The following is a 15,011-nucleotide window of genomic DNA, read 5'->3' as shown; positions in this document are numbered from 1 at the left end:
AAAAAAAAAAAAAAAAGTTTAAAGCACAGTAACATTCTTTGTTTTGATCAACATAAAATTTAAGTGTGCTGCAGAAGTTTGACTATACGTTCAAGTTTGCCGTGAGATAAGGTTGAAAAACACTGGTCTAGGGGTTTTTAGTGAGGGATATACTTGGAATTAGCTCAGAAGCTTAGACTTACGTTCACACGACATATTTTTCATTGAAGTAGGTTGACTGTGTCTTATTAGGGTTGCTGAGTTTGCCTCTCTGTAATAATATGCACCTTGACTGGACCATCTACTTAATAAAGTCTGCATATAGCAATTAAGTGCGGCAACAGGTACAGGTGTACCTTTTAATCTGGTACAAACAGCATTGTCACAATGGGTATGAGGTCCTAGCTACAGGTGAACGGCAATCTAAACTATTTAAAATACATCCCTGGACCAAGTATGAGTTTACTGTGGCATATTTAGTCACTGAATGGTGACTGGATTCATGGGAAGACCTATGATAGATAACATGCTGTCCTCTCTCATTAGTATTTATAAGGTAGCATTTTTAGCAGCAGGTGACACCAAACAGTGATAGTCCCAAGATGGTCAGGTGGCTGGCTCTGGCCTACCTGTGCAAATCTCATCCGATTCCGCTGGTAGGCAGTCTTCTGTGTTCGTGCAGTGTCCACCAGTTGAAAGCTAGTTTCATCCTCCTCATGGAAATAAGCATATTGACTTCCACCACCAAATTGAGAGGAGTACTTATCTGGGGGTAAAAGCGACAGTGTGTAATAATTACAACCTACCGACTTTCCATAAACACACAAGTTTAAAGCCTTGGTAGTTGAAGTGCAGTCTCAAGAACTATAGCACTGGCTGGGAGTCTGCTAGACAAACAGACTCACGACCCCACCTTAGACCAAATGAATCAGAACTGGTCTTTTAACAAGATTCCCGGGTGATTCATACCCACACTCAAGTTTGAAAAGCTCTCATCTAAAGACTTTCTAAGCTGAGAAAAAAGGACTCAAGCTAACCCATTTCACTGGGACTTACTGTGTAAAAATCTCAGCTAAGATTTAATTTAATAGGAAAGGTAAATACAGGCACATGTTCCCTTATCTGATGCCTAAGGCAGATACGTCTAATGGATCGTAATACACTTTCTTACCAACCTCAGCCCCAGAAAATTCACTACTCCAGGCAGCCACCTCTAACGATCTCAGCTGATATAGAGAAAAAGTTTTTGTTTTTTTTTTTGAGATAGAGTCTTACTTTGTCACCCTCAGTAGAATGCTATGGTGTCACAGCTCACAGCAACCTCTAGCTCTTGGGCTTAGGTGTTTCTCTTGCCTCAGCCTCCTGAGTAGCTGGGACTACAGGTGCCCGCCACAATGCTCAGTCTTTTGTTGTTGTTGCAGTTTGGCCAGGGCTGGGTTTGAACCTGCCACCCTCGGTATATGGGGCTGGTGCCCGTTTTAAACCTGGACTCCACTGATTGCCTTTGGAGGGTTAGTATTAATAAATCTCAAGCAATGAAGTACAAAACAGTAAAGTTGCTCAACAGATTTTAAAAGAATCTATGGCTCCCTCAAAAGTGGGGGAAAACTGCCATTATCATAAGCCATGTTGCCTTAACGAATGATCTAAGCTATTTTAAAATATACAGTTAGTGTCCAAAGTCCAAATGACACTGCTAAAAGCTGTGAATTATTGTTAACATTTCCTTCCCATTCTTGAAAGCTTTCAAATGGAGCTTACTAGAGAAAATAACAACTCTCCCAAGACGCTGATTGGTGTAGTCAGTTGAACACTTACTTGTGTACCTCTTATCCTGGTATGTGGCTCCTGTCCAGTCTGCAACCTATAAGAAAAAGGGAAGATAAAGGGCCTACAGGTCAACCAGGTAAGTTTCCGGAAACCCCTGAAAGTGAGAGAACACTGTGTGGGAAATGGGAAAGTACCAGAAGTGGCTCACAATGCCTTTGCAAGTGCACAGCTGTCCTATGACTACTCCCAGAGATTATAACCTTTCTCAGCTGGTACTGCTATAAGGAACACAGGAGTTAAGCTTTTGAAAGAATAAAATTAAAACAGGGACTTGTGGAGAGCAGCAGCCACAGGTGAAAAGAGCCAGACTCCTGCTGACAGGCAAGTACCTTTCCTAGCCGATCTCCTTTGCTGAACGGCTGGTAGGGCATATCCCGAAACTGCTCGGGAACGGCACAGGGACCCCAGCCTGAGGGATTGTCCTGGATCACAGGTGTCATGAACTTTGCCATCTTCTAAAACCTTCAAAATATAAATAATGTGAGCAGCACATGTGTGAAGAAAGGCCTCCAAGTACAAAAATCCTTCACAGGAGGCAAACAAAGACATAAACAATAAAATTCACAAAGCAACACACGAAATGAACCCTCAACTGTTGGAGCTATTACTAACTTACATTTTCTTGTAAATACTGTAAATATGTACTTAAAACTCAAGAAGACCACTAACAAACCTGACTTACTGTATTCTACTAATTCTTTGACATCCTTATTTTACTATAACATCTTTTGTTGGTTTTTTTTTTTTTTTTGAGACAGACTCTCATTATGTCACCCTCGGTAGAATGCCGTGGTATCACAGTACACAGCTACCTCTAATTCTTGGGCTCAAGCAATTCCCTTGCCTCAGCCTCTCAAGTAGCTGGGACTACAGGTGCCTGCCACAACGCCTGGCTGTTTTTTTTTATTTTTGAGACAGAGTCTCACTATGTTGTCCTAGTTAGAGTGCTGTAGCGTCATAGCTCACAGTAACCTCAAACTCTTGGGCTTAAGTGATTCTCCTGCCTTCGCCTCCCAAGTAGCTAGGACTACAGGGACCTGCCACAACACCTGGCTATTTTTTTGTTGCAGTTGTCTTTGCTGTTTAGCAGGCCTGGGCCTGGTTCGAAGCAGCCTGCCTTGGTGTATGTGGCCAGAGGCCTAACCACTGAGTATGGGCGCCAAGCTGGAGCACCATATTTTAATTGTAGTTTTTCTTTCTTAGTGTTATATAAAATAATGGTATTTTAAAAATTTGTTAATGTCTCACAGATTTGATAAAATGTCTTAACATTTTCTGAAGTGCAATTAAGTGTATTCTGGTTCTCAAAAACACTTTTGCCAAGGGATATGATATTTAACTTCTCTAAGCTTCAGTCTTTTCATCTGTAAAAAAAACTAGATCCTTGTTTTATGTCACAGGATGACTGCGAAAGGCTTATTAGCTAATACACATGAAAATGCTTTGTCAAATGCCACACGATTACTATTCAGATTTGCAAAAATACATTTACCACATAGAGTGCTGAGAAAAAAGGATCTTTAAGTATATCCTGACATTTAACTTTGTTTTTCCGATTTTTTATCATCAATCCAAATACTGTGTGCCGAGAGCAAGTGGACTTAAACCAGGCAAAAGGACTGCCAGAAGGTGGAGGAGGGCCCCATAAGCTTTAGGCCCAAAGGGGCCGTATGTCAAATGCTCATAAATACTGCCAGGCACTGTTTTTAGTGCTTACCATGCATCAATTCATTAAATCCTCCCAGTGATTCATGAGGCAGGACCCAGCATTAATACCACTTCTCAGATAAGGAAACGGAGGCACAGAAAAATGAAGAAATTGCCCAAAGCTCCAACACTAGTTGATGAAAAATTTGAACCCAGGCTTCAGAGACCATACTCTGTGTTAATCTTATAGCTCCTTTCAGAGGAATCAAAACCCAGAAGCTTTATAACAGATAGCTGTCAGACACTTCCTATCAAAAAAACCTATGCACTTATCATCCATTGTGATTCTCTGAAAATGCTCAGAAGGTGAGTTCTGAGCATAATACAGATATTTCCTGGAGGGTGGAAAGCAATGAAAGAGCACAGGCACGTTAAACTTATAAACTCTCCTCACTGCCCCAGGAAGGTGAGACTCAGGCATCCTATAGAGATGACATTTGGATGAGAGAAACCTAGAGCTTTATCCTCCAAATCTGAACTTAAGCTATGCTGTGGTAAGAGGACAAAAGAAAAGGGGTGGTGGTCTTAATATGAAGTCACATTAAATAAATACACTGTTGATCTGCAAGCAGTATGCTAGCTACTTTAACATCACTAACTCCCCCCATGCCCCCATTTTATAGGTAAAACACCCTGAAGCTCAGCCAAACTGTTGAGCTCATCATTTCAAAACAGATTTGATTTCCAAGGTTGTCTCCCCTAAGTCTGGCTTTCTTTCCATGTTATAACTGGGCAGCAGCCTGGCAAGATCTGGGATTTGAGATCATATTAAACAACGTAACAACTATGTCTTGAAACACAAGACATTTTTAAAACACATGTTTTAAAAATCTGGTTCTGTCAGAAACTCAGAAAGGAACAGGCCCAACACTTGACATCCATTATCTCTCTGGAGAATCACGGGGTGGGAGGAAGTCCCTTGGCCTCTGACACATATAAAAACAGGTGAGCAAGATGGAACTAGTCGGGGCTTGGCGCCTGTGGCTCAAGTGGCTAAGGCGCTAGAGCCACATACACCTAAGGTGGTAGGTTCGAATCCAGCCCGGGCCGCCAAACAATGATGGCTGCAACCAAAAAATACGGCTGTGGCGGGCACCTGTAGCCCCAGCTACTTGGGAGGTGGAGGCAGGAGATTCGCTCGAGCCCAGGAGTTGGAGGTTGCTGTGAGCTGGGGGACAGCTTGAGGCTCTGTCTCCTAAAAAAAAAAAAAAAAAAGATGGAACTAGTCGGAGAACGTGAGCTTCTCAGCTAAAATGATGTGACAGCTGTACTGGCCACAGGAGAATCGAGAGGCACCAACAAGGTAGTCAGAGGGTGGCTGACTCTGGCTGACAGGCCACGGTACTGTACAGATTACACCAATACACGGGAGGGAGTGGGGCGGATTTCAGATCAGAGATCTGAAATCTACTCCTGTCTCAGCTTTACATTTTACAGAAAAGCACAGCTTTGGATTTTGAATTTCTCAGAGCAAAGGCCAAACACCACTCAGCTTGGTACCCTTGATACTCCACTCAGAAACTGAGAAAATCTTCGGCCACTTTAGAAATTGTCCCAGCTAAGTTGTGGGACATCTGTGTTAAGCTGGTTAGGATAATTGTGATCCAGCTGGTTTAAGTAACATAACCAAACTCGTCCAGTCCGTAGCCCCTGAGGGGTCTAGGGCCAGGCACCTCACTCACAACGCCATGCTTCACATCCCTCAGTGTGCCGGGCCTTGGGCCCGAAAAGGCGGATTTCTGTTCCGCCCGGCGGAGGGGCTGCGACGGCAGAGGAGGACGTAAGAGAAGTCTCTTCCGGGAGGCCCCCGAAGACCCGGCCTAGTCCAAATCGGCGTCAGAGGTCCGCAGGACTCTACGAAACACCCCGCTCACCTACAACGGCCTTGACCGGCCTGGATGGCAAGAGATGTTCTGACCTGGAGACCACGTTATCAGATGCACTCCATAAGCCGGGGAAGGAGAGAACATGCGCGCGCAGGAGGTGGCGCCGTAAACACGCCCGGCGCTGTCGTAAACCACTCCAGTTTTCCCCGGGTTCGGCGGAAGAGCGCACGAGTCGTAAAGCGAAGGTGCACCCGGAAATCCGTCACTACGCTTCGCGAGATGTCCTGGTTAGTCTCCGAGCGGCTAAGATGTGGGAGGGGTGATTATAGTTACGTCAGGCGGCAAGCGGAGAGGGCATTCATTACTGAAACGTGGCGGCTGTGCAATGGAAGCTGGAGGAGGGGAGTGGCTGGCCTCCCTCTGTCTCCCACAATGCCTCACGGGTCGCCCCAGCCCCTCTGTATCCCACAATGACCCGCGCCCGCTTTAACCAATCACCTTGTTTGGGTCTCAGAGCAAGGGCGGGCAGTTCAGGTGTCTTAGGCTCGGGCTGTTCTAACTCCCTCCTCTTTAATAGTTGTGCAAATAGGCTCAGAGGTATAAAATCGTCTGCGTAGTTCAGACTGCTAGTTTACAGGGTTCAAACCGTGTTTCCACAGTTGCCAAACTTGATTGTATGACGACTTCTGGAGCGCAATTTAAAAAAGCATTTTTCAGGTCCGTGGATTTTACAAGTGTGTCTGTGCGGGAGCCCAGGAACCCACATTTTAATTAGCAACTGTGATTCTGAAATAGCGACTCAGGAACCACTTTCCTACAGTGGACAGCAGTTTTGTTCCCTCAGCAACTCTCAGCATCCAGAGTTCCTCCTGGAGTTTTTCTTGGGGGAGTTTTAGAACACTGAAAGGGAATCGAAGAACATAATTTTGTTCAAACCTCAGATCCTTTCTCGCTGGCCTCCTAGGTTTCCTTATTAGTCTTCTAGCCTGTCTCTTTTATTGGAAAATATATGTATTATTAGACATAAATCTGATGTATAGTCTCTGACACTTTTTGGCCATGTGTGGCCTTTGCATTCCTACGCTTCAATTTCCCTATCTGTAAATTGGAGATGATAATAAAGGATATAAATGTATGTGAAAGAAATTAGTAATTCAACTTACCAGTTGAGTGAACTTGGGTAGGTTATTCGACCTGTCTTACCTGTAAAATGAGAATGTTAATAACAGCACCTATTTCCACACATTCTCTTCCAATCTGCTTATCTTCCAGTTTTACTAATTTTTGTTAATGGAACCTGGTAAGTGGTAGTCAGTGCAAAACCCTATAGTCACCATTGGTATTTCCTTTTCCCACCACATTCAATTCACTAAGTCCTCTTATTCTACTTTGAAAATGCATCTTGAGGCTGGCCAGTTCAAACCCGGCCAGGGCCAGCAACAATACAACAATGACAACTGCAACAACAACAACAAATAGCTGGGTTTGTGGTGGGCACCTGTGGTCCCAGCTACTTGGGAGGCTGAGGCAAGAGAATCACTTAAGCCCAAGAGTTGGAGGTTGCTGTGACACCACAGCATTCTACCCAAGGTGACAGCTTGAGATTTTGTCTCAAAAAAAAAATCATGAATGCCACCACTTTTTATCTCCTCACCTCATGCTTGGATCCAAACTCACTCCTCTAGGGTTTCTTGACATGATGGCCAAGGAATGTGTTCACAACCTTCTAGCAGCTTCTTGTTACGTGTTTAGAGGAATATGAAAGTATCTTCCTGTGGCCTGTCTAATCCTTCAATTTCATATCCTGCCACTCCCTGCTCATTTTGATCTAGCCACTATGGTCTTTTTTGTGCTTTAATTACACCAAGTTAGTTTCCTTCCTAGCAGAGCTTCTATACTTGCTATTCTTCCTCCAGATTTACAGGTGGTCAGCTTGGTCTCATCATCTGTGTCTCTGCTCAAAAGTTAACTCCAGGTCAGGTGTGGTGGCTCACACCTGGAATCCTCGTACTCTGGGAGGTCAATGTGGGAGGATTGCTTGAGCTCAGTAGTTTGAGACCAGGCTGAGCAAAAAGGACATCCCATTGCTACTAAAAATAGAAAAGTTAGCTGGGCGTGATGGCAGGTGCCTGTAGTCCCAGCTACTTCAAAGGCTGAGGTAGGAGGATGGCTTGAGTCCAGGAGTTTGAGGTTGCAGTGAGCTATGATGATGCCTTTGCACTCTATCTGGATGACAGAGTGAGACTCTGTCTCCAAAAAAAAGTTACTCCTCATGGAGGTCTTTTTTCAACCATCACTCTGAAAATACCTGTTCCTCTGCCTCTCCTCGGCCTCTTCCCTGCCTGGCTTTCTTCATAGTTTTCATTGATTTCTCAGATATTGTTTTGTTTGTTTGTTTGTTTAAACTCTATCTCTCCCTTTAGAGAGAGTGTGTGTGTGTTTGTATAAACTCTGTCTCTCCCTTTAGAGTGTGTGTGTGTGTTTGTTTGAACTCTATCTCTCCCTTTAGAGTGTGAGCTCCATGGAGTTAGTGGCTTTGTATCACCTAGAACAGTGCTTGGTAATTTTTGTTGAATGGATACACAGGAGTTTTGTTGGAAGGAAATGAGAAAATAGGTTTAGCTCATTCTCCTGGGCACGTAAATAAACATACAATAAGTGCTAGCATAAATAAAGTCAATAGTAAATTTAATGTGTTCTAAAATGTAAGGGAGATGTATTTTTGCTGAATTGCTTGTCTTTTTTTTATTTTTTATTTTGCTGTGGGCCCACAGGCCATCTGCTGCAGCCTCTCTCTTGTGTCAGAGTTTAATCATCTTTCCCATATTTTGGCCCAGATGTCCCTGCCCACCCCAGATGGAGAAGGATTTGGAGTGTCCTCTTTCATTGTCAGTAGTGGGTCCCTGGGCTTGGGTGGGAGATTGTGCCCCTGGTCCCCTCCTCCCCAATGACACTTCCCAACCCCCACTGTCTCTTTTTCTGCCTGTCCCATTGCCTGTTCTCCACACGGCAGCTGGCGTGACCTTCCTTTACGTGAAACCAAAGCCTGCCAAACCACCCCTCCCCCGATCTCACAACCCTCAGTGGCTTACCTCCGTGCTGAGGATGAAATCCTATGGTCTGCAAAGCCCTAAATGCCAGCTTCCCACCAGCAGCCTCCTTTTTCTGGATCACACCCAAACTCATTCCTGCCCAAGACCCTCCCATGCAGTGCCTCGACTGCATCTCCCTAGATCTACACGAGCCTGTGTCCTTGTCAAGCAGGTTTCTGAGTAGCCTCACCTTGCCCTTGTTCACTCTCTTGCCCACTTAGATCCAGCTTGCCACGTGGATCTAACGACTGTAATCAACTCATTTAATTCTCACCTTAGCCCATGAGGTAGGGCCTGTTATTCTCCCAGTTTTACAGATGAAGATATAGAGATACAGAGACGTGCTCTAGGTGCAACAGTGTGGAGGTAACCCAGGGTTTCAAGCCCAGGAGGCGGCGGGGCTCCTGAATCTTCTGCATATTCCATTAGCATTTTGTTGAGTTCCTAACATTCATTCCTATTGAAAATTATATTGTTTACTTCCTTCTTGTCTCCTCGCGAAAGGTGGGATCTTACCTGTCTGGTTCGCTCTTGTGTTCTCAGCACCTGGAATGGTGCTTATCAACAGCTTGTGCTCAGAAAATGTTTGTTGGTGCCTGAGTGACCTCAGGACAGGCCCCTTCTCTGTGTATCCAATGACACTTGGCAGAGCCCTCTGTCACTTTCTTATCATACTCCTTCCCCTATTACCGCTGTCCCCTATGTCCCCTACCCCAAACTGTGGGTTCCTCTAACATGTGGATATATTATTTCTGGAAAAATTATCATGGCCTAGCACAGGGTCTGGCACACAGAGTGTGCCCAAGAAATGCTTAGTACATGCATCCAGGGCCTTCAGACTCTGCTTTTAGAAATGTGAACACCAATCAACCATGGCTTGGCGCCCGTAGCAGTGGTTATGGCGCCAGCCACATACACTGAGGTTGGTGGGTTCAAATCCCGCCGGGGCTGGCTAAACAACGACAACTGCAACAACAAAAAAACTAGCTGGGCGTTGTGGTGGGTGCCTGTAGTCTCAGCTACTTGGGAGGCTGAGGCAAGAGAATCACTTAAGCCCAAGAGTTTGAGATTGCTGTGAGCTGTGATGCCATGGTACTTTACTGAGGGCAATAGTAAGACTGTCTCAAAAAAAAAAAAAAAAACAGAAACAAAAACAAAACCAGCCAACCAACAAACACCTTATAAACCTCCCTAACTTAACGTTCTTGCTAGGAAAGTGTAGGTTTGGGGAAAGGTACCCTTTTCTCTAAAGGAGCTCACACAGCCTCTTTGTAGTTTGGAGAGGCACGAACGCTGTCCTCTGGCAACCGAATAACTTCTTACAGCTAATAACGACTAACGCTAGCATAGCAGTTTATAAATGAGAAAGTCCTGAGTTCCATTTGTGCCTCAAGCCTGCAGTATTTAATACCAATTTTAAATAAAATGGTCTTTTGATGGCAAAATGAGGCTCAGAGAGGTGGAGTCGCTAACCCCAGGTCACACAGCTGGTGAGAGACAGAAATGGAATTTCATTTACACATTTAACCAGCGTTATGGAGCATCTTCTGTGGGCCTGGTAAAGAGAGACCCCGATGTGGAGGAGGCAGCAGGGAGCAAAATGGGTGAGGATCTTGCTCCTAAGGAGGGTGCTTTGGGGGGGGGTGTTAGAAAATGGGTAAGGACACAGAGATGGGAGAAGCAGGTGAAGAGGCTGCTGCAGGGATGTGTAATAGAGAATGATTTGGGGGACAGTGCTTTTAGGATGGGAATTCAAGGGGCAAACATTTGATGGCTAACTTGACGGATGTGAGGTTATTTATAGACTAATCCTACTTAGGGGAAATATTCATAGATTTATTGCAGAAAAAAATAAAGGGTTTATGGAATACCGCCCCTGAGCTGTCTGTGGAGATCTAATACACAGTAGACCTCCTGTAAAACCCTTCGACATCCAGAGACTTCTAAGTTGTGGAGCATATTGAGCTGTAAAGGTTCCAGGTGGGGAATTGTGGACCTGTATTAGAGTTTTCTGTCTCAGTGGAGCAGATAGCATTACCCCCATCTAACAGATGAGAAAGACTGAGGGTGAGGGACATGGTGCCTTGGCGCATTTTATTATCCTGTGGGGATGCGTGCTGGTAGGAAGGGAAGTTTTGGAGTCACCTTCCAAGAGCCTTGTCATCCCAGAAAATGTTCAAGTGAAAACCTTGAAAGATTAAAGCCCCAAAGAATGCTTCAAGGCCCCCGGAAGAAAAGGAGGCTTGTTGTATGTTCTGATGGTTGGCGTTCAAAATTATTTTTTATTTCAGCTGGCTGTACACTCACTCATCACAGGACCAGTTCTCAGAATAGAGAGGTACCTGTTGAATCATCCACCCCACTTCCTGCCTTGTGTGGGCATCTTTCCAAGTGCTGAGCCATCCGCTTCTCCGCTATTGCCTGAGATATATCAGGATTTGCAGCCCTAGTGACAGGAGACAAAATAGATTCCCATTTCCTTTGGAGCCATTTAGCTAGTTTAGAGAGTGTTTGACTGTTTCAATGGGATGAGCAATAGCCATGCCTCTCCTTTGCTCCTTCTCTCCGCCCCATATGTTTTCTTCTGTTGGAGGCTGGGATTTGGTGTCCTGGAGCCAGAGGTGAACCCAGATTTGGGCTTGATCTGGCTGTGCTGTTGTGGGCTACTTGGTGCCCCTCCAGAGCCTTAGGCCCATGTTCTGAAGCAGAGCCGTTTCCCATCTGTATTGATACCACACGCCCTGTCCCCCTGTCCTGGCAGGTGCCAGGAAAGCCGGGTGTCTGCAGGGTGATCAATATTTAAATGGGGGGTCTCAGGCTGGGCATCATGGCTCATGCCTGTAATCCTAGCCCTCTGGCAGGCTGAGGAAAGTGGCTTGCTTGTCATGAGTTAAAGACCAGCCTGAACAAGACTGAGACTCTGTCTCTACTGTAAAGACCTAGCCAGGCATAGTGGTGGGCACCTGTAATCCCAGCTACTCAGGAAGCTGAGGCAGGAGGATTGCTTGAGCCTAGGAGTTTGATGTTGCCGTGAGCTATGTCACCAGGACACTCTAAGCCTAGGGCAAGAGTGAGACTCTGTCTCAAAGAAAGAGGAGGTGGTGGTCTCATGAGTCAGTGTGACATCACCACAATGCAAGCAGACATCTGTGGAGTCAGACTGGCTGACTCTGAATCCCGGGTTTACCAGTAGCTTTGTGACCTTGGGCAAGTTGTGTGACCATATGAATCTTGCCTTCCTCATCTGTAAAACAGATGGAATTACACGTGTAGTACATGCTACTTAGGGAAGTAGTTAGAATTAGGTCAGGTGGTGGCTCGGTGCCTGTAGCTCAGCAGCTAGGATGCCAGTCACATACACTGGAGCTGGCAGGTTCGAATCTAGCCTAGGCCTGCCAAACAACAATGACAACTACAACCAAAAAATAGCTGGATGTTGTGGTGGGTGCCTGCAGTCCCAGCTCCTTGAGAGGCTGAAGCAAGAGAATCACTTAAGCCCAAGAGTTTGAGGTTGCTGTGAGCTGTGATGCCACAGCACTCTACCCAGAGCGACATAGTGAGACTCTGCCTCAAAAAAAAGAAAAAAAAAAAAAAAGAATTAGTTCAGGTGATGTACGTAATGTGCTTAAGGTAGTGCCCAGAATGTGGTAGACCCGTGATCCACGTCAACTGAATTAATATAGTTATCAGAAACATGGGAGGCAGGAGGCTTTGACTGTGGCAAAATCTTGAGACATTTCAAAAGCAATCTCTGGTTGCCGTGAGGACCCAGGTCTTGGGTTGATCAGTCAGCATTCAGAGAAGAACTCAGTCATGCTCCTAAGTAGCTCAAAGTCAAGGGGGAAAGCAGATGTGGCTGATCCAGGGTCTGCAATATCTATGAAGTACTTCATAAAATATATTTTGAATCTACATTTAAAAAGCAAAGTTCACATAAAAATCTTAATTTTTGGTTTCTCTTAGAGTCTATGAACACTGAGCTGGATGGATAAGGAATAGGAACTGACAAGGAGCTGCTCCCTTGGCCGGGGCTCTCTCCTTTGCCTCAGTCCTCACTGCTCCCTACTGCACTATACCCAACTTTCTTCATGTTCACGTTCATGTACAGCCCTCTGGGAATTTGCAGGTGAACTACAATTCGGTGCTGTGGGTGAAGTGAAAGCACAATGAGGGTAATTCCTCAGCCTTGGGGAGTGAGGAAAAGCTTCCCGAGGGAGGCGAGGTCACAGCTGCTTCTCCGTAGAACCTACACATGCTGCTGAACGCCCTCATCTTTATGGCTCAAGTACATCAATAGGGGCCATGGAGTCAGAGCTGACAGGGAGTCTCTGCCATAAAGCAACTGGGGCTCAGTGCCTTGTCTGGGCTCACAAAGCCAGCAGATGTCAGAAGGAGGGCTAGAACTGGGATTATCAGCCTGAAACAGTTCTGGGCACTCTGCTTCCCCTGTTTCTGGATTCCTCTGGAGTCAGAAAGATTTGGAGTCTTAGACTTGAGTCCCCTCTCTGACACTTAGTTGCAGAGTGATCTTGGAGAAGTCACTTCATCTCTTTGAACGCCAGTTTTCTCATCTATCAGCTGAATGCCAATTTCTTCATCTGTAAGGTGGGGCTGTGGGCCAAAGATTGAGAAAATGGACAAGGGGACAACTCATTAGCTCGAGAGGACTCTGGACCTCTAGTCATGTGAGGGTCATTATGATTGTTGGCAAGTATCCATTTTCTCCCAGTAGATTTTGGCACCATCTGTCCAACAGTGACCTTGAAAGGGTCCTGCTCCCCATTCTACCTTTGCCAGTCCCTTGTGGGAGCACATGTGGCCTTTCGTCAGGCTTGGACCCTGGAAGGGAATGTTTTGGAATTCTCTGACCTTGGGTGCGAGCAGGGCCCTGGATGCAGAGCCCAAAGTCTGTACTCTTCCAGAAGGCTCCAAAGTCAAAGGGGGTGCCGAGGTAGAGAAAGGCAGAAAGCATAATTTCATGGGCAAAAGAGGAGACATGTCAATAATTCTTTTGTTTTCTTCAAGGCACCTACCCTATCAGGGGCTCTCTGTCAATCCCATTCAGGGGCTGGAACTACTGAGACCATGTAGCATTGTGATTGACTAGCCCGCTTTGGGGGCACTGCTGTCCAGAGTTCAAATCCTGGTTTTCCTCCTTACTAGCTGAATGTGACTTTGGGCAAAATTTTAAATTTCTGTAAACCTCAACCTCCCCATGTACAAAATGGGCTTCTTAATGTGCCTATTTTATAGGGTTTTGTGGGAAGGAAATGAGGTGATAGGCTGCAGGGTTTAGCACAGTAAGAGCTCAATAAATGGCAACTACTGCTAGTACTGGCAATTGCAACAGTAACCACCTATTGTGTTTGTATAATGTGTTACCATTTACAAACTAGCTGTGTCTCTTATCCCATTGGATCTTCACATTAACTCTTTGAGGCGGCCAGTGCAGGGATCATTGCACAGATGAGACATGTGGAGCCCAGAGAGGGCAATGGTCTGCTCAAGGTTACACAGCTTGTGAGCCAGCAAAGCCAAGTTCAACTCATCTTAGATGAAGAATGAGCAGCGCTTTCTACAAGGCCTGGCAAGACCAGACTCAATTATGCAGTTGGGTTGCTCCCTGGGTGCTCAGTTTCCCCCAAAGACTCCTTTACAGAAAAATAAGCTGGAATGTTGTTTCCAACCCTTCTTCCACCTCTGTGTACTCTGAGCCTGTGCTACCTCCAGGAGTGAAGACATTTTTCCTTATTTCCTTGTGTCCAACTGGCTTTCCTTGCGTTTGTTCTCAGGGAACCTCAACACCCTCTTCCTAATGCGCACCCGAAGAACTGTTTACCACAAGGTCTGTGTGTTCTGCATCTGACCACAGGGTGGCGCTGCTCCCCAAGTCATGAAAAGTCACACCCCCACCCCCCACTGCTTACTGGTGTATCAAATATCCATTAAACACCTACTAAGTGCAAATCACTGTGCTTGTGGAGGGGAGGCTTTAGCTATTCATTTCTGTTACATTAAGATCTATTAGTAACAGCAACAGTCAGAACTTGGGTGCAGGACTTCATAGTTTATCAAGCAATTTACATAGATTATCAGGTTCTGTCTGCCAAACAATCTTGATATATTCGATGGGGTGGGTCTTTTCACGGCCATTTGAGAAGGAAATTGAGGCCCAGAGAGTGATGGAAGGTGTGTGAGGCGCAGAGCAGAGAGGCACAAGGCAGGTATTCAGTGAATTATAGGTGGTGGATAGAAGAGGCAGACGCAGGCATCTGTCTCCTCCAAGCTGTTATTCACCCGTGAGGGCAGGGATTGTATCTTATTTGTCTTTCTGTCCTCAGTCCTAGCGCAGCTCCTGGCTGAGGGCTTCTGCAGACCTCCGCAGCAGGGAGAAGAGAGGGACTCCCTGCAGGTTGTGGAGTTGCGGCAACGAGCAGCGCCTGGAAGGTTCTCTGGGTGCATTGGGGCTGAGCGAGGTGGCTTCTGGGTTGGAGCTCGTGGGAGAGACTGCAAAGACAGAAGGTCACTACCTTTACCAAGCGACGTTTGCAAGGCATGAGTGACTCACCATCATTTG

At 45.8% G+C, this 15,011-nt stretch overlaps 1 protein-coding gene across 2 annotated transcripts in view; it reads right to left on the bottom strand.

The window, feature by feature from the left end:
* The window catches only part of EIF3D (eukaryotic translation initiation factor 3 subunit D), a 17,401-nt gene extending 11,862 nt beyond the window's left edge, over positions 1-5,539 (bottom strand). Inside the window, exons 1-4 of one of the 2 annotated variants that reach the window (XM_003783251.3) lie at positions 5,391-5,539; positions 2,139-2,271; positions 1,798-1,843; positions 609-745 (exon numbers count right to left, since the gene is read on the bottom strand). In XM_003783251.3, coding sequence (XP_003783299.1) covers positions 609-745; positions 1,798-1,843; positions 2,139-2,261 — 306 coding nt within the window. In that variant the 5' untranslated portion in view covers positions 2,262-2,271; positions 5,391-5,539. Of the gene's footprint in view, positions 1-608; positions 746-1,797; positions 1,844-2,138; positions 2,272-4,401; positions 4,534-5,390 lie in introns of those variants that run through there. The other variant, XM_023509448.1, reaches the window with a different exon arrangement.
* Between the last annotated feature and the right edge of the window lie 9,472 nt (positions 5,540-15,011).

This window comes from Otolemur garnettii, unplaced genomic scaffold (genome assembly GCF_000181295.1).
Source record: "Otolemur garnettii isolate 467f Iridium unplaced genomic scaffold, OtoGar3 scaffold00007, whole genome shotgun sequence".
NCBI classification, from domain to species: domain Eukaryota; kingdom Metazoa; phylum Chordata; class Mammalia; order Primates; family Galagidae; genus Otolemur; species Otolemur garnettii.
Note: the sequence above shows the minus strand (reverse complement) of the source record. Positions and strands in the feature narration are given on the sequence as shown.